This window comes from Bubalus bubalis, chromosome 15 (genome assembly GCF_019923935.1).
Source record: "Bubalus bubalis isolate 160015118507 breed Murrah chromosome 15, NDDB_SH_1, whole genome shotgun sequence".
NCBI lineage: Eukaryota > Metazoa > Chordata > Mammalia > Artiodactyla > Bovidae > Bubalus > Bubalus bubalis.
In genome coordinates, this window is record NC_059171.1 from 30,302,464 (window position 1) to 30,326,947 (window position 24,484).

General features: G+C 34.4%; 1 protein-coding gene across 2 annotated transcripts in view; it reads right to left on the bottom strand.

Annotated features, from left to right (window-relative positions):
- Positions 1 to 24,484, bottom strand: part of CSMD3 (CUB and Sushi multiple domains 3) — a 1,458,322-nt gene that overhangs the window by 467,254 nt on the left and 966,584 nt on the right. For both annotated transcript variants that reach the window (XM_044928635.1, XM_025265188.2), the window contains 5 exons: positions 19,269 to 19,456; positions 14,259 to 14,447; positions 11,599 to 11,715; positions 5,415 to 5,630; positions 2,994 to 3,182 (listed from right to left, as the gene is read on the bottom strand). In XM_044928635.1, coding sequence (XP_044784570.1) covers positions 2,994 to 3,182; positions 5,415 to 5,630; positions 11,599 to 11,715; positions 14,259 to 14,447; positions 19,269 to 19,456 — 899 coding nt within the window. The remainder of the gene's footprint in view (positions 1 to 2,993; positions 3,183 to 5,414; positions 5,631 to 11,598; positions 11,716 to 14,258; positions 14,448 to 19,268; positions 19,457 to 24,484) is intronic.

Below are 24,484 nucleotides of genomic sequence, written 5' to 3' on the forward strand. Positions count from 1 at the left end.
GATATTACTTTGCCAACAAATGTCAGTCTAGTCAAGGCTATATTTTTTCCAGTGTTCATGTATGGATGTGAGAGTTAGACTGTGAAGAAAGCTGAGCACTGAAGAATTGATGCTTTTGAACTGTGGTGTTGGAGAAGACTCTTGCAAGTCCCTTAGACTGCAAGGAGATCCAACCAGTCCATCCTTAAGGAGACCAGTCCTGGGTGTTCATTGGAAGGAATGATGCTGAGGCTGAAACTCCAATACTTAGGCCACTTCATGCAAACAGTTGACTCATTGGAAAAGACTCTGATGCTGGGAGGGATTGGCGGCAGGAGGAGAAGGGGACAACAGAGGATGAGATGGCTGGATGGCATCACCGACTCGATGGACATGAGTTTGGATGAACTCTGGGAGTTGGTGATGGATAGAGAGGCCTGGCGTGCTGCGATTCATGGGGTTGCAAAGAGTCAGACACGACTGAGATACTGAACTCAAAGCTACTTTCAAAGCATAGGCTGATTTTTGGAATGGGACACTACATGAAATAATGCTTTACAGATTGTATAGACAATATTATGGTGTTGTTATGTTTGTTATTTTTTAAAAATATTACCTTGAAAAATAAATGAAGAGGTTATTCCAGAAATTCCTTACATGAAAATACTATTTATTATTCTTCTAACATCTAGAATTAAGATACCTTTCATCAAATTCTACCCACAGAAACAGAAAGACACTAACAAATTTATAGTGTAAATATAGAATCAAAATTAAAGTAAAATATATTGATATTTTGATATCATTTTGATATTTGGCAAAACTAATAGAGTTATGTAAAGTTTAAAATAAAATAAAATTAAATTAAATTAAAAAAAAAAAATTGCGGGTGACTTCTTTACCATCTGGTGATTCTTTACCAGCAGGGAAGCCCCAAAATTGAAAAAAGTGATGATTAAGAAAAAAGAAAAAAAAAAAAAGTAAAATATAAACGAAAAGCAAGTTTCCAAAAACTGCTTTATCAGTTGCCTTACTGTTCAGAATCAGGGACAGTCTTATGTAACCTAGGTACACATAAGTCTTTTTAGTAAATGTTAGTATTAGTTTTACACTTGATACAAAATTTATAATCACATCTTGTTTGTTCTGGGAATGTCCCTGTTTGCAACCCTGTGCCAAAAAAAAACTACCTAGATTCCAAATAATCTAAGTAGAAGGAAATTTTTGGAATATAACTTACTCATAACTAGGCCCCTGTCTATAACATAAGCTTTCTATGAGGCTGGCGATACTGAGGACTAAGTGATGTTTTTAAGCAAATATGCGCTAGAGAAGGGCTTTTCTGGTGGCTTGTTGACTTTAGAGATATATTACATGAAAACTACAAAGAATCTAAGAAGAAATAAAATTTGTTCAAATAAACTAACATTGCAGATTATTCTCAATATAATAAGTTCTCAACATCTAAATATTCTTAACATCTAAACTCTGAACTCCTCCAATATTCCAGTAATTGTATTGGGTGTCTACTAGCATGGCTGATCTTTTTTAACCCACGTAACTAACATTAACATAATGTTGCAACCATTTTGCTGATGAGAAAAACAAAGTTTAGAAAAGTGAATTAACCCAGTATCAAATGACCAGAATATAAAGCCAAACACCCTATTCCCAAGGTTTTCATTAATTGACCTTTGAAAATATTCACACCAAATGAAAATGGAAACAGGGACAATTTGGATACAGAGGAGAATTCCAAATCTGGCAACAGTAAAAAAACAAATAAACAAAAAACAGCAACAACAAAAAACAAACATAGAAACAAAACCAGAAAGACTACACTCTATATATCTCCCTGGAAAAGATGTTTTGGGAGTAAAGAAATTTCATCTGTTAAATATCAGCTTCTCTGTTATATAACACTTAGGGGCTATGAAAACAATGTCATCACTATAAAAACCTTCAGACCCATATTAACCTGAAATATCATTTTTGTTTTACTAGATTTAAGGATTCACAGGATTCCCACAACATTCCATACAGTGAGCAATGTATGGAATAAGTCACATTCTTCATTAATTTTTTAATCTAGAGGGAATTTGCCTCTATTAAAATAAAAAAAAGGATAAAGTCTTAAACCACAGATCAAAGCTCTACAAATTCACCTGATTTTGTAGTATAACTTACAAACAACTGTGACCCACAAATTTATAATTAAATTCAAGTTTAATACATTTGAGAGTTTTAAGAGCTTTTTGAAATAGCAAAATCACTTGTATCTTGTTCTATTATAAAATGAGTACTGATAACCACTGAATGGGTGATCACCTAAAGAAATTCTTGTTTATTTCCTGTATAAATAGAAAATGATTTTAAGTCCTAGTGAAATGTCCTTCATTTCCCTACAGATATTTTTTTTTCTGTCAGTCAAAATATTCATTTCCAAAGGTTGAGATGGTGCTTCAAATTTTCAATACTTTAATTATTGCTATTCTTTATTTCACAACATGAATTCCCATTGGAATTCATCTATCATAATAGATTATTCTGTAGATTGCATATATTGAGGCAATACTTGCCTTGATAACTCAAATTCTCTACTATTTTCCCTTGTAATCCTTTCATAGGTGTTAATTCTAAGTTATCAAATATTGTCAAAACTTGTCAGAAATCATGAAAAAACATCTATTAGTAGAATACAGAAATGCAATTGTCTGTAAGCTTTCAAAATATGATTCTATAATCTATCTATTATCTGTCTTTCTAACCATCTCTTCGTTCCTTATTCCCATCATCCGAAGACAAATTTAGAAGCATGGTAGGCTGAATGGAGCAGTTGAGAAGATAATTGTGTTTTATCAGATTGCCAAGTTAAAAAAAAAAATTGAAATAATTAATATGAAATAAATGAAGAAATTCAACAGATTACATATTTTTAAAAAAGGGTGTATAATCATGCAACTCCATGGACAGTGACTACACATACAAGCAAATGAAAGCAGCTGACCACGTACCCACACACCTTGGCAGAGGTGCACTCCACACTCGTCGGCCACCACCAAGACAGATGATCTCTGACGTCCCTTCCAGACGATAACCTGATGAGCATGAGAAGGTCAGAGTGTCACCAACCCCAAAGGTGAACCCAATTCGGTTACCATATTGAGGAATTCCAGGATCTTCACAAGGTTCCAGATTATACTCTGTAATTGGATGAAGAGGAAAACAAACAAACAAACAAAAAACAGTAGTGATTTTGAGGGTATACTTCCATGTTTTATAAACTCGTTGCTTTCAGGGCTAGCCATACATTTTAAAAGTGATTATAAGTATAACTGTGGGCTTCCCCCCATGGCTCAGGGGTGAATAATCCTTCTGCGATGCAGGATACACAGGAAAGTGGGTTCTATCTCTGGGTCGGGAAGATCCCCTGGAGGAAGGCATGGAAACTCACTCCAGTATTCTTGCCTGGGAAAGCCCATGGACTGAGGAGCCTGGTGGGCTACAGTCCATAGGGTCCCAAAGAGTCAGACAAGACTGAGGCGACTGAGCACACATAGATATAATTATGGGTATATACTATGGCACACATAATTTTCTTCTTTTGTGAAAGACCTGCAAGGAGATCAAACCAGTCAGTCCTAAAGGAAACCAGTCCTGATACTCATTGGAAGAACTGAAGCTGAAGCTGAAACTCTAATACTTTGGTCACCTGATGAGAAGAACAGACTCATTGGAAAAGACCCTGATGCTGAGAAAGGTGGAAGGAGGATTGAAAAGAAAGATTAAAGTAGAAGAAGGAGACGACAGAGAATGAGATGGTTGGATGGCATCACCAACTCGATGGACATGAGTTTGAGCAAGCTCCGGGAGCTGGTGATGGACAGGGAAGCCTGGAGTGCTGAAGTCTATGAGGTTGCAAAGAGTCAGACATGACTGAGTGACTGAACTGAACTGAACTGAACTGTGAAAGACCTAATAATATAATAAATACTCTTATGTGTAATTAAATAAAGATGAGAAAGTGTCACCTTGTGAATGATACATTGGAAATGTAGATATTAATCTTGTATTTTTTATTCTGTATTAGAAACGTTTTGTTTTATTTAGATTTTTGATTTAAAATAATGACATGATAGAGTAATATTTTCAAATGCAAAAATATCATTTGGAATGAAATCATTTACATTTTGAAATGACATTTACTTAATGGTTTTAGTCTAAATGACAAAGGTTCTTGTGCCTGTAGTATAATTCTATTAATCCATATACTGAAAAATATGTGACTTCAGAAGCAAAAGTTTATGTAAGACTGACTGCCCACAAACTTAAAATTGTATATTACAGATTTATACAAGAAAATTTCCTCAAGCAATGAATGAACATCATGAAAATAAACCTTTAACCACTCTTCAGGGTATGACAGACTAAATTAAATTAACCATAATATTATAATTTATATAGAGTCTTAAGAAGAAGTAGCTTATCTAAAAACATTCCCAGGACACACACTTAGTACCTAACTGCAGTGGAGAACAAAGGGATTGCTTCATGTTGATGAGCTATTATTTTATTAACATTCTAGGTTAAAACTGATTATGCTCATTTGTTCTTCTCTATGAAATAACTTATTTTAGTAGACAAATATCTCCATGAAAATACTGGAATAACAATTGAAGAACAAAGTCAGTATTTATTATTTTATTTAGATATTTGTAGTATATATTATTAATATAATTATGTATAATTGTAATATTGTAAATTTAATATTAGCAAGTTGGTATAAGATTTACTTATTGTTTCTGTTTTCTCTTTCACTATCCCATTTAGCTAAAAAGTAGAACTAACAAGAATATTTCTTTGTTCGGTTTTGTCTTATAATTTTTTTCCCTTATAATCCAAGTTATAATATTGTCTATAGATATAATACTGCCTATAGAGGTTATTCTAGAATAAAAAGGATAATAGAATTAACTTGCTTCTAGATCATCTAGTTCCAAATGAATATATTAATCTTGGCCTGCAAACAATGACTTTTCCCAGAAGCACAAAACTAGAATATCACTGGTTTAATTCACATTTCATTAGTGAACTAAGTAAACCTTTACATATAGGTATGGGTTTCCATTTTAAGTTCACTTGACATTTTTAGCAAGTTTTCCTCTCAGAATTCTACAGGAATATAAGTTAAAGAAATGTATTTATTGTATTTCTAGTAAATTTTTGTGAATTAATTTCTTTTTTGCTACTGTTTTAAGGTCCCCTTTAATATATTACTATAGTCAATCTTCAAGGCATTTCAAACTTTCCTTAAAATTTGTTGGCAGATAGCTTTTTTGCTTTCACCTTTTTTTTGTCTCATTTTCTCTCTCTGTTTGGTCACGCATAAGCTATTTTCACTTTTATAACTCTGGTTTTAAAACGTATTTTCTTACCAGAGAATGTAATATTGAATCCTTCGTATGATATTGAGAAATCAGAAATGAAGCGCAACTGAGCCCTGAAATTTCCATAGAGACCAGCATTGATTGTTGAAGGAAGTTCTGAACCAGTCAAGCGTGCCAGTGGTTGGGTAAAACTGCCATTCTCTGTGATCAGTAAGTAGTCATGATGGTCTTCCAAATGAAAGGTGTGGAAGTTGAACTGTACACCTAATAAGGAAAAGAGGAAAATTAGACTCATAAAGTATATTAGTAAAACACACAGAGTTACCAAACTAACAAAAATCAGGACTCATAACAGATTTTTGTGAAAATGAAAGGCACTGGTATAAAATATTCTGAATATATAGTATAATTATTATATCTTTCTTTTGAGTTTTTCTGTTTGCTTGTTTCCTTTAGCTTCTCTATAAGGTTTATAATGAGTCATGTCTTGGAAACTGCTTGGAAATAAAATTTTAAAATTACTGTCTAAAAAGAAATTACATGTATTTTCTGAAAATTTCAAGGAAAACTTATACCCTTTATTTAAATAGAAGTGTTTTGGGAAAAGTAACCACTCATTCAACTTCTAATAGGATCGACTACTCTGTTAATACCTAACAGAATTTTAAATTTTCCCATGTATTAATTTCAGTACATATCAGAACAAGTACATTTTTCTAAGAAAAACATGCAGACTGGTAAACTGATTTTTTTTTCTTTTTTGTTCATTTGCTCTTCTATTTTTCTTATTTTTAGTTTCTGACCAAAATCCAATTCACTTTATCTGAACTTCCACTCATGTTAAAGTGCTCAGCAACTCTTTGTATTTTATATAATTGATTCATATAGGGTATACTCTTTTTGGTATGAGTTCTTTAGAATGTGTGATCAGTCTCGAAGTCATGTCCAATTCGTTGCCACCCCAGGTACTGTAACCCGCCAGGCTCCTCTGTGCATAGTATTTCAGATAAGAATACTGGAGTGGGCTGCCATTTCCTCCTCCAGGGGATCTTTCTGACCCAGGGATCAAACCCGCATCTCCTGCATTGCAGATGGATTTTTTACCACTGAGCCTCCTGGAAAGCCCCTGAGTTTCTTTATCTTACCACTAAGTGCGTGAGATTTCTCTCTACTTTTGTGTGTGATTTTAAGTTATTTTAGAGATCCATTTCATTTTGTGAACACAACACATTCATTTGTCTGTTCAAAAGTTAATGGTTATTTAGGTAATTGACATTTTAGCTTGAATGCAGAAAATGCTGCTATGAGCATTCAAGTATGTCTTTTGAAGAACATATTTGCTTATTTCTGTTGGATCGATACCTAGGAGTAGAATTACTGGCTCATGGGAAATTTATATATATATATATATATATATATATATATATAGTTCAGCCTTAATAGATATTGTTTCACAAAGTGGCTATGCCAATTTACATTTTCATCAACAAATCCAATTGATCTGTATCTTCATTAATATTTGAAAGTTTAAATTTTTATTTTTATTTTTTCATTTGTTCTGTCCTGGTGAGTACCGTCATTGCATTGTGGTCTTATGTGACTGTTTAATGTATCTTCATTAATATTTGAAAGTTTAAATTTTTATTTTTATTTTTTCATTTGTTCTGTCCTGGTGAGTACCGTCATTGCATTGTGGTCTTATGTGACTGTTTAATGACCCTATCTCAAATGCATGTAATAACCTAACAATTACACACACACACACACACACATCCTATACTGTTTGTAAGATATGCATATGTGTGTGCTCAGTTGCTCAGCTGTGTCTGACTGTTTGTAACTCTATGGATTGTAGCCCGCCAGACCCATCTGACATGGGATTTTCCAAGCTAGAATACTAGAGTGGGTTTCCATGTCCTCCTTCAGGGGACTTCCCGACCCATGGATCAAACCCACATCTGTGTCTCCTGCATTAGCAGGCAGGTTTCTTTACCACTGAGCCACCTGGGATGCTGTATTTAAGTACCAAATGAAATAAAGGATGATATCACACTGATCTTTCTTTTGAAGTGCTTAATAAATTTTCTTATTTGATCTAAAAGAATCACCAAAAGCTTCATCAAAAACTCAGCAACATATGTTAGTGGGTAATGATAAAATAACATTCTTAATGCTATTTATCAACTTTATAGTTCCAAATGATGGATAGTTTTGGAGTCCTCATTGCTTTTTTAAAAAATTGAAGTATGGTTGATCTACAAAGTTGTGTTAGTTAGTTTCAGGTATACAGCAAAGTGATTCAGATATATGTGTGTGTGTGTATTCTTTTTCATATTATTTTCCAGTATAGATTCTTATAAGATGCTGAATATAGTTCCCTTTGCTATACAGTAAGCCCTTGTTGTTTATCTATTTTATTGTATATGTTAATCCCAAACTCCTTATTTATCACTTGTTTGTTAAAAAAGCAAAAAGTGAAATAAAATGAGACCAAAAAATAAACTGAAAATATAAGTAATGATAAGTTATTATTGCATAATAGGCCAGTGATTTCAACTTGGAAAATACTTGAAATATACAATGATACTTTTTTTCAAAATATAACACATCTTTTTTTCTCTCACTCCACAATGAGCCCTTTTTAGGACTGGGTCCAGAAAGTCAGTGTCTCAAAAGTTCTTCAATATAAATGTGGCATTTGATACTAGACAGATGTAAATGAAAATGGCAATGTAGCAAGGAGAAGATACTTTGCCATCTAGATTAACTGATATCTAAATTTACAAATTAACATGAATGGAAGTTCAGATAAAGTGAATTAGATTTTGGTCAGAGACTAAAAATAAGAAAAATAGTCAGAAGAGCAAATGAACAAAAAAGAAAAAAAAATCAGTCTATCAGTCTGCATGTTTTTCTTAGAAAAATGTGCTTGTTCTGATATGTACTGAAATTAATACATGGGAAAATTTAAAATTCTGTTAGGTAGTGGTGCTAATGAGCCCACTGCCATGTATTACATGCATAGCCTTTCTGAGACACTCTTTCTCCATCTGGGAAAATGGATTCTAATAGAGTTGTCCTAAAGTTTAAATGAGACAATATAAGGGATGACTTGGCACAGTGCTTTCACAGAGGAAGTGCTCAGCAACTCTTAGCTATCATTTATTGTTTACTTCTTCAACCTGAAAGTCAATTGTTTTCATGTCACTCTGCCCTAGTCAACTACTTTAAAAAATGAAGCTTCTGTTTATCATATTATGTTTTAAGCAATAAAATCTGTGTTCACTACAGGAAAACAACAAAAGACCTTTTAATGAAAGGCAATTAATCTAAATAACAAAATGATACTAAGAACCTACTATATTATAAGCATTATAGAATATAAAAAATGAGATTATAAATAACTCATAGTCTATCTAAGGGAAAATATACATAAACTAAAGGTTCAATCATTTTGCTAAGTGCTATGAAAGTAATTAATGTGAGTCAATATCAGAGCATAAACTTAAGAGGTAGGTTGTCAGAGGGACTAGCAGATGCTTCTGAAGGCAATGACCTTCAAAAGTGAACAGCTCTTTGTGGAAGAGCAACCCTTGGAAGGACATTTCAGGAAGTATAAGTGGACAGGCAAAGACATACAATCTTAATAGGGCAGTGGGTATGAAGAATAGTGAGAAAAAGTAAGTGGTTACAACATCATAGTACCGTCCCATAAAAGTGATAATTCAAAAAGTCCTATTATGGTAATTTTTGTTACGTAAATATATGAAAAACTTGGGCTTGAGGTAAAAATATTATTAATATCTAGGTTATAGTTATAGTTATCATGAATTTTGCCCTTCAGGGTGCAATATTGATGTGCATTTGTGTGTCTATGTGTGTGTATATGGGCTGGGTGAGAAGTTTGACTACATTATCTTGATAATTTCTCCTAACTTTAAGAGATTATCCTTCACAAAACTTTGACTACACTTTGGAACAGTTGTACTTTGAACAAATTTTGTTGGCTCCTCCAAGAAAAGCACATAATCTGCATTTCATGCCATGTAAATACAGATTTAATTAACACTTGCAACGTCTGAAGGTGCAAAACCTTAAGTGTTAATTAAACCTCTATTTACACAGCAAGCAGTATGTAGCCCTCCATTTTCTTGTATAATACAAGGAAGCTTATTTTAAACTCCATTAATCTGCTACACAGTGGGATAATAGGATACTTTGGTTAACTTCCAACAAATAGTCTTCTATTATGGAGAACAACAAAAATGACAGTTTGTGAAGTCTTACACTTCATTCCTGCAGTAAATACCAGAATACTCATTTTAACAGCATTTTTTTCTCAATAATATTTAATTTTCATTAAAAGAACCATCCTTATATTACCTTCACCATTAATGAAAGGATGTATAATTTCAATAAAGGTTAACCATCTGTGTCTCAAATATTCTATCAGAACTGCAGATATATCTCACATAGTTGAACAGAAGTATAAAAAACATTGTGCATTGTCATATAGAGTGAAGAACAGTTCCGTTGTCATAAGAAAAACAACAAATATTGTATATCTCTTATATGTGGAATCTAGAAAAATGGTTTTCTATTTTCATTTATTGGCAAAGAGGAAATAGAGTAGCAAATGTAGACAATAAACATGGTTACCAATGGTGGGGGAAGGAGGAGTGGGACAAATTGGGAGATGGAATTGACATACATAAACTACTATGTATAAAACAGATGACTAATTAGAACCTGCTGTTTAGCACATGGAACTCGACTCAAGAATCTGTGGTGCACCAAACGAGAAGAAAATCTAAAAAAAGATCTTATATGTAGTATATATGTATATGTATAACCAGTTCACTTCATTGAACAGCAGAAACTAACACAACATTGTAAAGCAACTCTATTCTAATAAAATTAAAAAATAAAACAACACATTGTGTAAAAACCACAATGGATTCAAATGTTTTAAATAAAGCTTTAATTTTTAAAACTGTAACATCACCTTCTCATTGTTAGGATTTGGGTTTTTTAATTTTTAGATCTTTGATAGTAAAGCCAATAAGTACAATGTAATGTGTGTGCTGTTGCTCAGTTATGTCCAACTCTTTGTGACTCCATGGAACGTAGCCTGCCAGGCTCCTTTGTCCATGAGGATTCTCCAGGCAAGAATACTGGAGTGGGTTGCCATGCCCTCCTCCAGGGGATCTTCCGAACCCAGGAATTGAACCTAAGTATCCCTCATTGCAGGCATATCTTTACTGACTGAGCCACCAGGGAAGCCCAAGAATATTGGGTAGCCTATCCCTTCTCTGAATCAAACTGGAGTCTCATGCATTGCAGATGGATTCTTTACCAGCTGAGCTACCAGGAAGTCCATGTACAGTGTAATAGTAAAAACCAATAAGAATAAGCAGTTTTTAACATGAATAAATTATTTTTTTAAATAATAGCATATAGATACTTTCAGGTAAATAATTTTCATCCATTTTTGTTTTGATATTTAGAATGCCCGTTTTCCCACTGTCAAGCTATTATCTTAAACCATTTATATTGCTAATATTCATTGAATATTTTGGTTGTATTGCATGAATAAATCACATTTAGTACTACAAGGACTTTCATTTATTTGTTCAAAGGACATTTATTAAGCTCTACTATAAGCACAATGTGATTTTTTACTTTCACTTAACTGTGTGAGATCCAACTGCAGTTCTGACAGAAAATTTGAGACAAATATTTCTAGGACAGTTATAAATTTATATAGGGTATATGGTTACAATAAATAACCATTTTATTTATATTTATTTATAATAAATAACCATTTTAAAACAAGTGTATATAAACATGTACTGTTTACTTTACAATCAGTTCAGTACTTCAGAGTATCTATTTCCCTTTGAATTTTTGAAATCAACTTCTTAACACTCTGCCAGAGACAAAAGACATCCTATTTGAGATTTTATTGATATGAAAATTTCAAATTACATTAGTTTAATATATATAAATATTACCATTCTGAAAAAAATCATATGAGCATGTATGTTATAATACTACAGAAAAGTAAATATAATCCTCTGCTGCAGTTATTCAAATTGAATTTTGTATTAGCATATTTTAGTACTGATCTGTTTTTGCTCATGCAAAATAACATTGTAAAGGACAATTAAATAAAAATATATGCAATGAAAATTAAGAAGATAGCCCATTATCATTGCATGAGACAAATTACCTTTTCCATGGGTTACATCAACAGTCCATGTACAATTCAGAGAATTTGGATAAAATTCTGGGTAACCAGGTGATAAGATTGTTCCACTAGGCCCTCTAACGTCTCCTCCACATAATGCTGAAAATACAAAGAAATATAGTCATATGATCACTGTTAAGAGAGGCAAAGGCTGAACAAATCTCTCTTGAAATAGAAGGAGTCTGATTATCTTTGCTTAAGTTACTTCCTGGAAATAATAGGAGTGGTAAAGACCTCTTCCAATACTAGAAATTCATTTCATCCTTTGAAACACTAGAGAAGAAAAAGGTATATAAATGTATCTGAGAATTAACACCAGCCCCAAAAGAATTTAGCTCAACCTTTCATATTTGCATTTAAAGTATATACTTATATATTTCTAATTACAAGCAACATTAGCATAAATCAGTTATAAATTAAACATGGGTAATTAATTGTTTAGCAGTTGCTCTTTTACTAAGCTTTAAGAAAACAATTTGTTAATTATACAAAATTACTTATATTTTAGATTCCTAAAGGGATAGGTGTCATTCTTCACAGAATTCCTTTTGAAATAGTGGAGTAAACTGAAATTTAGAAAGCTGTTTCTGAACTTGTGCATTTCTCTGGGAAACATAATGAATAAAAAGAGTTTTCTGAGAGGATAGTTAGTTTTTAGTAAATACTCCAAGATAATAAAAATAAATATTTATGAACTGAAGTAAAAGAAATTGAAATTTGAATCAATGTTTATTTACTGTAGACTAAATCACAGTTAACAATGCCTTCTAACACCAGTGGTTATGATAGACCAGATAATTTTATCAGCATTAAAACTAAAGGAAACCTAGATGCTGCTGCTGCTAAGTCACTTCAGTCATGTCCAACTCTGTGAGACCCCATAGACGGCAGCCCACCAGGCTTCCCCGTCCCTGGGATTCTCCAGGCAAGAACACTGGAGTGGGTTGCCATTTCCTTCTCCAATGCATGAAAGTGAAAAGTGAAAGTGAAGTCGCTCAGTCGTGTCCGACTCTTAGCGACCCCATGGACTGCAGCCTACCAGGCTCCTCCATCCATGGGATTTTCCAGGCAAGAGTACTGGAGTGGGGTGCCATTGGCATGCTGGTATACTTGGACATTATTTTTTTTTCTCCTGCTTCTTCTGATAATATCACCACCAAACCTTTCTATCTTGGTGAATTTACTCTATCATTTGTCTTCATAGGGATGGATGGACACATGACCTGGAGAAAGCCAATCATAAAGGGCACTTTTCCATTACTACAGTTTCTGGTAGAGGTATGGACTAATCAGAGACCTTTCCTCATATTTTTCTAATAAGAACAGAACGGTAGAACTCTCATTCTTCTCTGATTTTGGAAATGTGAGGTTATATGATTCCATCCTCCTGAGAGTGTATTCTCCACCTTTAGTCCCACATATAGAAAAAGCCTGGTTTCAACTAAAGAGAATGATGATAAGGAGAGAGAAAAGCCAAGGTGGAAATGGAAATATCCTTGAAAATGTCTGAATTCATGATTATCATTAGCAACAAGAAGTATGCCATGTGTGCCTTTTCTAATTTTGGCCTGTGTTAGTCGCTCAGTTGTGTCCCACTCTTTGTGACCCCATGGATTATAGCCCTCTGTCCATGGAATTCTCCAGGCAACAACACTGGAATGGGTTGCCATTCCCTTCTTCAGAAATTTCCTCTACCCAGGGATTGAACCTGAGTTTCCTGCATTGCAGGCAAGGTCTTTACAATATGAGCCACCAGGGAAGCTCTTTTCTAAGTTTGAAACTTCTAAAAACAAATTCTGCTTTCATTTTTAAAAATCAGTTAGAATTGGGTTTTTGTCACTTAAACCACAAGAATGCTGACTATTACAAATTGTACTGCACGAAATATGGGGCAGATACGCTGAGGATTCTTTTAAACCTAGTTATAAAAACAAATTGACACAAAAATTATGGCACTGACAGTATTTGAAAACAATTATAAAATGGGAAATGTGATCTTCCACTTGGCAAAAGGATAAGAATATAAGTTATGAATAGTGTTATAAATGAAAATTAAAACCCAGAACCAATGGATAGATTTACTTTGTGTGTGTGTTTTACGGGTACAAGTATTTCCCAATCTTAGGAAAGCAGCTTCTTTCATTGTATTTTCATACATGTTTTCCAAAAAAATGAAGGATTGCTGACTTATTTTCCATAGAAATAAATAAGAGATAAGGACACTGGTGTATTATTTTCTATGGCCAGGAACTGGCCATCACAGGGAAGTCTGGTACATTGCTATAAAGCTGTGTAGCTAGGCAGGATTTGGACTATTACAGGTTGTCTTCCAGGAAGGAGGTAAATGCTCTAGCTCTTCATTGCATTCACCTGATACCAATTCGACACTTTCAATGCTATTTTTTCAAGGAGTGCAGGACACAACAGGCACCTAAAATGGTTACCTCAACACATTTTAAAAATACATACAACATCCTTAGGCATTGGATAAGTTTGATTTATTATCAGTATTCATTCTTTTGTGCCTTTATTAATGGTTTGATAACATAAAATTGGCAGAATTCAAGAAATCTCACATTTTACAAGATTATGTTGATTTATTTTTGGTTTATAAATTGGTTTATTTTCCATATTGAACCTACCATCACAGGTTGGAAGTGAATGACTCCACCAGTGGTTTTTCTCACACAGAAGGGGCTCTTCATGGCTCAGCCTGTATCCAGGATCACAACTAAACGAAACAGTAGATCCAATGGAGAAATCATGACCATAACGACGACCATGTACAGGTATGCCAGGATCCAAGCAAGAATAGGTGTTCACTGTAACACCTGGAAAACAAAGGGAATATGAAAAAGAGTAAGCTTGATGAGAATCAAATCACTGAAATATATTCTTATTCTTTTAAACAAACTCATTCCTTCAAAACAAACAACTGTTGGTGATAACTTTTACAGATAAATTAATGTGCTGATCAGTTCAGTAGCTCAGCAGTGTCTGACTCTTTGTGACCCCTGAAATGAAGCAGGCCAGGCTTATCTGTCCATTACCAGCTCCTGGAGCTTGCTCAAACTCATATTCATCAAGTCAGTGATGCCAAAATCAGGCTACCAGGTACATAAAAACTTAATGAAAATGTATAATTATCTATCAAATTTTGTATTATAAATTATGTATATGCTGCTAAATCGCTTCAGTCGTGTCTGACTCTGTGAGACCACATAGACAGCAGCCCACCAGGCTCCCCCATCCCTGGGATTCTCCATGCAAGAACACTGGAGTGGGTTGCCATTTCCTTCTCCAATGCATGAAAGTGAAAAGTGAAAGTGAAGTTGCTCAGTCGTGTTCGACTGTTAGCGACCCCATGGACTGCAGCCCACCAGGCTCCTCCATCCATGGGATTTTCCAGGCAAGAGTACTGGAGTGGGTTGCCATTGCCTTCTCCGAATTATGTGTATATATATATATATATATATGTATAAATGTGCGTGTGTATATATATATATATAGGACTTCCATATATATATATATATATATATATATGTATGTATGTATAGTCCTATATATATATATAGGACTTCCCTGGTGGCTCACATGGTAAAGCATCTGCCCACAATGTGGGAGACCTGGGTTCCATCCCTGGGTCAGAAAGATCCTCTGGAGAAGGAAATGGCAACCCGCTCCAGTACTCTTGCCTGGAAAATTCCATGGACAGAGGAGCGTAGTAGGCTACAGTCCATGGGGTCACAAAGAGTCTGATATGACTGAGCGACTTCACTCCATATATATATATATATATATATATATATATATATGTATGTATATATATACACACACACATTTATGGGTTTCCCTGGTTGCTCAGCTGGTAAAGAATCCACCTGCAATGCAGGAGATCCTGGTTCTATTCCTGGGTCAGGAAGATCTCCTTGAGAAGGGATAGGCTACTCACTTCAATATTCTTGGGCTTCCCTAGTGGCTCAGATGGTAAAGAATCCACCTGCAATGAGGGAGACCTGGGTTCAGTTCCCGGGTTTGGAAGATTCCCTGGAGAAAGGCATGGAAACCCACTCCAATATTCTTGCCTGGAGAATCCCCATGGACAGAGGAGCCTGATGGGCTACAGTCCATGGGATTGCAGAGAGTCAGACATGACTGAGTGACTAAGCACAGCACAGCAGATGCATATACAATAATTATCATAGCAATAATTAATGTTTTCAGCTTGTTATATTTCATGTTTTTACAACTCTAAAATGTTTGCAAATTTTGCCTCGCTTAGTCATTAAAATAATCCTATGAAATTATTTCTATCATTAAAACTCCATTTAATTGCTTTAGGAGACTCTAAGTATGTCTCAGAGATTGGTATCTGTGTCAAAGGATTTGTTCTGTAGCCATTTATCATTGCCTTGCTTTATATGATATTTACATAATCTAAGAAACATGATTATATCTAGATTTCAAGAAATACAATATAATACAGCTCCTTGGGATTGGGGATTGCACTAAAAGAAAACAAAACAAAAAAACCGAAAGTCTATTCTGTGTTGTTTTTGTTATTTTAATGTGTTTTGTAAACTATAAATAACTTTTATCCTATTGGTGAAGTGTTTGTAATCTTCCTGTTTTGAGAGGAAGACAGATGGGTAAAAGTGCCCAAGAAAGGGAATAAAATCAAGTTCTGGAGTACAACCAGTGATGGCATTTCAAGAAATCTTTCCCATAAAAATTTGGTTCACTGGAGAAATCAAGTTTTCTCCTTTAATGTGTTCCATTAAAATAAAGATAGAAATTCACAAAATACCAAATATATTTTTAAAGTTTTAAGTAGTAAAATAACATTTTTCTCTATTGATTTAGAGGCTTGTGAATGGTTCATTTAAAAAAGATAATTTGGATACCTTCAGCTTGAGAAACTTATTAAGAAAGTGTCGACAGAAATAGTGTTTTATTTGTTTTCTTGGTAAGAAAGGGTTTGTGATGTTAGAGATTATCTCACAATACTAAACAAGTAAAAGTGTTAGTCACTCAGTCATGTCTGACTCTTTGTAACCCCATGGACTATAGCCCACCAGGCCCCTCTGTCCATGGGATTCTCCAGGCAAGGATATTGGACTGGGTATCCACTCCCTTCTCCGGAGGATCTTCCTGACCTAGGGATCAAACCCAGGTCTCTGGCATTGCAGGTGAATTCTTTCCAGTGAGTCACCAGGGAAGCCCCTAAATTAGCCTTTTGGTTTACTAAATAAAGCACAAGGCTAATTAGAATAAAAATGAAAGAAAATGAACTTTTGTAAACAAATATAAATTCAGAGTCACTGTCTCCTGGGCAGATTTGACCAAAATCAGTATCTGTTGCGCCTCTCATCAGCCTCAGAATTACCTAGCCTCTACTCTGCCATTTAAGCACTAGCCCTCAGTAATAATTTGGACTATTTCACCAAAGGCCTTTAGGTGACAAACTTGCTGACTGTGATAAAGACTCTGCTTTCGCCAAACTCAGAGTCAGGCTCACCCCTTGGCTGGGCTTCCTGATAAACACAGTTGGTAAAGAATTTGTCTGCAATGGAGGAGACCACAGTTCAACTCCTGGAAGATCCACTGGAGAAGGGATATGCTAACCACTAGAGTCTTCTCGGGTTTCCCTTGTGGCTCAGCTGGTAAAGAATCTGCTTGCTGTTTGGGAGACATGGGATCGATCCCTGGGTTGGCAAGATCCCTTGGAGAAGAGAAAGGTTACCCACTCCAGTATTCTGACCTAGAGAATTCCATGGACTGTATAGGCCATAGGGTTGCAGAGAGTCGGACCCGACTTTCACTTTCACCCCGGGCTCTGTCCTTGGTCCATTTAATTCAGTTTTAGCAAGAATCTGAACTAAATCTGTTGGTCAGTTTATTGAAAATCCTTACCCTTTTAGTAAAACTTTGCATGACGGTTTAACGTAATTCTTAAAATACTCGTGTATGAGAACACGATTACGACCACCTACCTTGATTGAAATGGACTGAATAGGATGTATTTGGCATAGAATAGAACGCTGGACAAAAGTAAAAATGGTATCTGCTCATGTTAGCACACTGATACAAATTAATTGCTAGTGAGAATTAATTTTGAAATAGACCTTTAAAACTGACTCTACTCTGACTCAGGCTTAACTAATAAATGTTAAAGATCGAAATCAAAGTTCTTTAAATTCATTTTAATTCCCAAGTGTGTGTTAATCCTCTTATTGCATTTTATAATAGTTCATAAAATATATTTCCATGCCACAAAGCTCTAAGTAAAGGGAAGTTAATGTAATTAAATGATATTGTAGATAAGGTTGAAAACAAAAATAAAATAATAAATATATATTCATAATTAAAAAAAAAAAAACCTCACGGATCCATCCAGATTTACTGAAGACAGACACTTAACATGGAATATACAGTTACAAATTTAAATGCTGGAATTTTTTTTCTGAGGGGCGAAGGGGCATAGGAGACTTGAATACAAAAATAAGAGATACAATATCTATCTGAAACTGATTTAAAGATATCTTGCAGTAATCTTAAATGTATTGTTAGATACAATCACCACAACTGTTTTTCACGGAAAGATATATGGCAACATATTTCCAGATTAAAATGTATGAATACATGAGTTTATATGTATGTGTGCAACTGTGCATCATATGCGATACATCCACATGTTTAAATATGTTAGATGTTTATAAATAAAACAGAGATTTGTATATATATATATATATCAGAATCTATTTAAAAAGTCAGACATATTTTAGATTTTTTAAACAAAACTGTAGTATTCTAAGTGAAATTATTGTAAACTGATTCCAGCACTATAAATTAGCTGCTGCTGCTATGTCGCTTCAGTCGTGTCCGACTCTGTGCGGCCCCATAGATGGCAGTCCACCAGGCTCTCCCATCCCTGGGATTCTCCAGGCAAGAACACTGGAGTGGGTTGCCATTTCCTTCTCCAGTGCATGAAAGTGAAAAGTGAAAGCGAGGCAGCTCAGTTGTGTCTGACTCGCAGCGACCCCAGGGACTGCAGCCTACCAGGCTCCTCTGTCCATGGGATTTTCCAGGCAAGAGTACTGGAGTGGGGTGCCATTGCCTTCTCTGACTGTAAATTAGAGCTTGTTTTAATATATAGCCTTTGGCTACTTATGTTAGCCATTGTTGCATATACATGAGTATATATTTTACTTTATAATATTAATATAATTTTCAATACTTCATACAAAATAACAAAATTAAATATTTTAAATGGAAATCTATACAATGAGTGTGAGGAAAATATAGAAGTATGATTGAGTTTATGAAGTGAATGCTAGAAGAATTTGTCAATGTTCATATACATCTTAGACTGACATTTCCACTTATTGTTGGTTTTTCAGAACTGCACAAACAATGATTATATGAACTCACTTTTAAGATTTTTTAGTTAATACTTTTTACATTTCCTTAGTATTTCCCTTCATAATGATATTACATAAATATTGCTGGAAAAAACCTATTATGGAAATTACTGAAACACACACCTTATAACCCATTAGCATTCTCATAGGTTCTCTTAATGATACAAGATAATACCAAAAGCATGGAAAACAGAATAAAAAAATTAAAAAATAAATGTTGGCATCACTTACTTTCATAATGAATCTTGAAACCGTTATTAGAACGACTATTGTCTGTTGTAAATAGAAGGTATATAAAATTACTGCTGCTAAATAGAAACTGGGGCACCTGTGTGCCATTGTAAGATCCAAGCAAGGGCGACAGAAGATTTGGCCCATCGTGAACTTCCAGAACATCATAATTCAATTCAGTCTGAAATCTAAGATTAAGAGAGAGATGTGAAAATATATTTATTAGGAAAAAACACTTTAGGCTGCTATTTAAATTACTATGTATAATTTTTACTAATTTTATATATAATTTTCTTTAGCTTTGCTAATATCTTATACATCATTTAAGGATCCATAATTTAAGAATATCAAAGTTATAAGTTCTTATTCCTGTGGACAGTTTTCATGTAAATAGTATGTATATATACTTATAGTTCACAAGAAAGATTTATTCAAATATTACAGACTGTCTTGAGTAAATAAATGGCCTTTTCGTTAACCTTTTATGGAGTCACCTTTTTTTTTTTTTTTTTTTGCTTTCTTCATTTCTATGGAAAACTGCATGACTATATAACATTTACCCTCAATCAGATCATCATAATTTCATCTTTAGTATATGTATATATATTTCAAATCTGACCTCTGCTTCATACTGACCTCTTCTTCATATCTCTGTTTTGGTTTTTGACAAATCCGTTTGGCCATTAAATTTTTGTATGGTTTTTATTTAGATTTTTGGCTGTTCTTCCTGATATTACTTTCAATTTTTTAAAGATATAATTATATTATAATCTGTAGCCAAAACAGAGCTTATTTTAACATGCATAACACATTATTAATAAAATAAAATTTTTAGTTCCTTCTTGCATGTCAGGATTATACCACATTTTGAATCTGGATCAGAAATCTCAGTTATGGAAAAAAAAAAAGCCTTTATGTGGAATCATGAAAAACTGAGCATCTGACTCCCTTGCCATGATGATCCTACAGCCTAGGACATTCTTTTCTGCCTTCACCGAGGGTTTCCTATACATGTTTCAGTTTTCAGCTTAGATATGTCCACAGCAAGCCCTTCTCTGACCTCACAGTGTAGGTTAGTTTCTTTACCATATTGTCACAATTTATTGTGCTTTTGTGATACTAATCATAGTTAACTTGTTGACAGCTGTCTCCTTTAAGAGATTATAAACTCCATGAGGTCAGACAGTTTCTGTTTTTTGTTGATGTTCTGAATATAGCAAACCTCAGTAAATATTTATTAGATAAATGAAAGAATGAATGTATTTTAAAGGAAAAAAGAGAATATTTTCTCTAGAACTGTTATCAATTTTATAAAAAAAAGTCAATATATTTAGATATTTCAGTATTAACCATTCATTTTCACTCTTTTAAAATGTACCTTCCAACACATTTTGGCAACTAGTTATATTCACTATGTTCTTAAAATAATTGTCAGTTGAAATGTCCACCAATTTTCAGATAATCACTTTATAATCAACAGTTATCATTAATAGATAATCACTCCATCATACCTAACAATAGTCAAAGCAAAGTGTAGAATTTAATGCTATTTGACAAATACAAATGAAATATTTTTAGATTTGTACTACTGGTACATACTATTAAAAAAGGTTTAGTAAAACTAATGGATTTCATAAGTTTATCTTACTTTTCTCTTTGCAACCTGGGATATATTGTATTTTTGTCTAATAAAAATAGTTTTTCCAATAATATGATTTAGAGTAGTAAATGTATAGAAACACATTATGTCCTTTAAATAAATGATCAGGCAATTATGCACTGCAAATCTATTATTTGGTTATTTTGTAGTCAGTCTACTCTAGTGCTGAAATTGGACTTTCACTTTGATAGCAAGGCAGCTGATAACAACCAAACTAAAGTGCACAGAAAAGTCAGGGGTTACTTTGAATTAAAGCATAAAGAGACTTAATTCTTAATAGAATAGCAACATTAAATGCTGTGATCAGAGAGTATTATTCACTAGGAGTGAATGTCTGAAAAGAAAATCACCACAGATTTGCCACAAGAAACTATAAAAATACATTATAATAACAGAGAAAATGAAAAAGAGTTACACAATAATTTGAATTTCTTTCATTTTGTATTTTAGGATGGTTATATATAAATTTCACATGAATTGCCTTGATCTACTGTGTATTTGTTTATGACATTAAATTTATTGTTTATCATAAAAAATCTTATGGAGCCACGAGATGATATTAAAATGAAATTTAATCTGATTTTAGTCAATTTTCAGTATCTTTTAAAATATTCCTTGTGTTATCCAAAATCTTTCTGATCACAGTGAAATAGTTCTCATTTTAAAATTTGCACTCAGGTAGACTGATACTGATGGCTTGTGGTCAAGGAGTTAAGGACAGGAAGGTGAACAGAAATAAAAGTTTAAGATTATTAACAGTAAAGTTAATTGAGTTAGGAGCTACCAAATATTAATAAATGAGAGAAGAAAGAAAACAAAATTCCTCTGCAAATCTCAGAATAAGATCTAACTGTTGGCTATGTTAGGAAGAACTGTACAAAAAATATCTTCACAACCCAGATAATCACAATGATGTGATCGCTCACCTAGAGCCAGACATCCTGGAATGTGAAGTCCAGTGGGCCTTAGAAAGCATTACTATAAACAAAGCTAGTGGAGATGATGGAATTCCGATTGAGCTATTTCAAATCCTGAAAAATGATGCTGTGAAAATGCAGCACTCAATATGCCAGCAAATTTGGAAAACTCAGCAGTGGTCACAGGACTGGAAAAGATCAGTTTTCATTCCAGTCCCAAAGAAAGGCATTGCCAAAGAATGCTCAAACTACCGCACAATTGTACTCATCTCACATGCTAGTAAAGTACTGCTCAAAATTCTCCAAGCCAGGCTTCAGCAATATGTGAACCGTGAACTTCCAGATGTTCAAACTGGTTTTAAAAAGGCAGAAGGACCAGAGATCAAATTGCCAACATCCGATGGATCATGGAAAAAGCAAGAGAGTTCCAGAAAAACATCTATTTCTGCTTTATTGACTATGCCAAAGCCTTTGACTGTGTGGATCACAATAAACTGTAGGAAATTCTGAAAGAGATGGGAATTTCAGACCACCTGACCTGCCTCTTGAAAAACCTATATGCAGGTCAGGAAGCAACAGTTAGAACTGGATATGGAAAAACAGACTGGTTCCAAATAGGAAAAGGAGTACATCAATGCTGTATATTGTCACCCTGCTTATTTAACTTATATGCAGAATACATCATGAGAAATGCTGGGCTGGAAGAAGCACAAGCTGGAATCAAGACTGCTGGGAGAAATATCAATAACCTCAGATATGCAGATGACACCACCCTTAGGGCAGAAAGTGAAGAAGAGCTAAAGAGCCTCTTGATGAAAATGCAAAGGGAGAGTGAAAAAATTGGCTTAAAGCTCAACATTCAGAAAACTAAGATCATGGCATCTGGTTTCATCACTTCATGGCAAATAGATGGGGAAACAGTGGTTGACTATTTTGGGGGGCTCCAAAATCACTGCAGATGGTGATTTCAGCCATGAAATTAAAAGACACTTACTCCTTGGAAGGAAAGTTATGACCAACCGAGATAGCATATTAAAAAGCAGAGACATTCCTTTGCTAGCAAAGGTGCGTCTAGTCAAGGCTATGGTTTTTCCAGTCGTCAAGTATGGATGTGAGAGTTGGACTATAAAGAAAGCTGAGTGCCAAAGAATTGATGCTTTTGGACTGTGGTGTTGGAGAAGACTTTTGAGAGTCCTTTGGACTGCAAGGAAATCCAACCAGTCCATTCTAAAGGAGATCAGTCCTGGGTGTTCACTGAAAGGACTGATGTTGAAGCTTAAACTCCAATATGTTGGCCACCTGATGCGAAGAGCTGACTCATTTGAAAAGACCCTGATGCTGGGAAAGATTAAGAGCAGGAGGAGAAGGGGTCGACAGAGGAGAAGATGGTTGGATGGCATCACCAACTCAATGGACATGAGTTTGGGTAAACTCTGGGAGTTGGTTTTGAACAGGGGTGCCTGGCATGCTGTGGTTCATGGGGTCGCAAAGAGTCGGACACGACTGAGTGACTAAACTGATGTTAGGAAAGGATAAACAGTTAAAACTTATATGTCCATTAGTGGTTTTGTTATTTTGTTTTGCATCTGATGTGTATGTGTGTATGTGTTTGCTAAGTCACTTTATTGACTCTGCAGCCTATGGACTGTAGCCTATGGAGTGTAGCCTAACAGGTTCCTCCGTCCATGGGACTCTTGAGGCAAGAATACTGGAGTGGGTTGCCATATCATCCTTCAAGTGATCTTTTTGAGCCAGGGATTGCACCCATGTCTCCTACATAGGCAGGTGGGTTCTTTACTGCTGAGCCATCAGGGGAAGCCCTTGCATTTGACAGGAAAGTGTAATTCTTAAGATATTACTGATTTAGGCAATCTCAAGAGGCCAACTAATGGCTAATATATTTGTAATGTTTTCAGTATTTGTTTTTCTGTAGACTAATTCTAATCACTCACAACATTTGAGAATATGTGAGTTTGTATTAGTCGCTCAGTCTTGTCTGACTGTTTCTGACCCCATGGACTGTAGCTCACCAGACTCCTCTGTCCATGGGGTTCTCTAGGCAAGAATACTGAAGTGGATTGCCATTCCCTTCTCCAGAGGATCTTTCCAACCCAGGGATCAAACCCTGGTCTCTGAAGTCATCTGAATATATTATCTGAATTTTTAAATATCATTTTCAGCCAAATTAGTTTAAGCTACTCATGAGTAGTAGAAAGCAAATGGTGTTACTCTGTAATAAATGCAATCCATCATTTGGAAACAAATTCTATAAAAAGATATTCTCAGGATGAGAAGAACTATTAAAGAATTAACAATCAGTGTCCTTACAAGAGTTCAGCTGAAAATCAGAAATGAATTCATTTTTTTAACAACATAATTCTTGGTGTATAGTTCAAAGATGATATCTTGTTTCTCAGAAAAATCTTAAGGGGGAAATGAAGCACTGAAATACTATAAGGTCACTAAAAAAGGAAGTGATAGATGTACACATTTCTGATTTCAAAGTGACTATTTTATGTTATTAACTAACGGATAAAATCCTCATTTATTTTTAACTTGATGAAGATTGGTGCTGGTTGTTTTGCTACACAGCTACTTCTGACCATGTAGCAGAAGTTTAAACATGTTAATTACTTTAA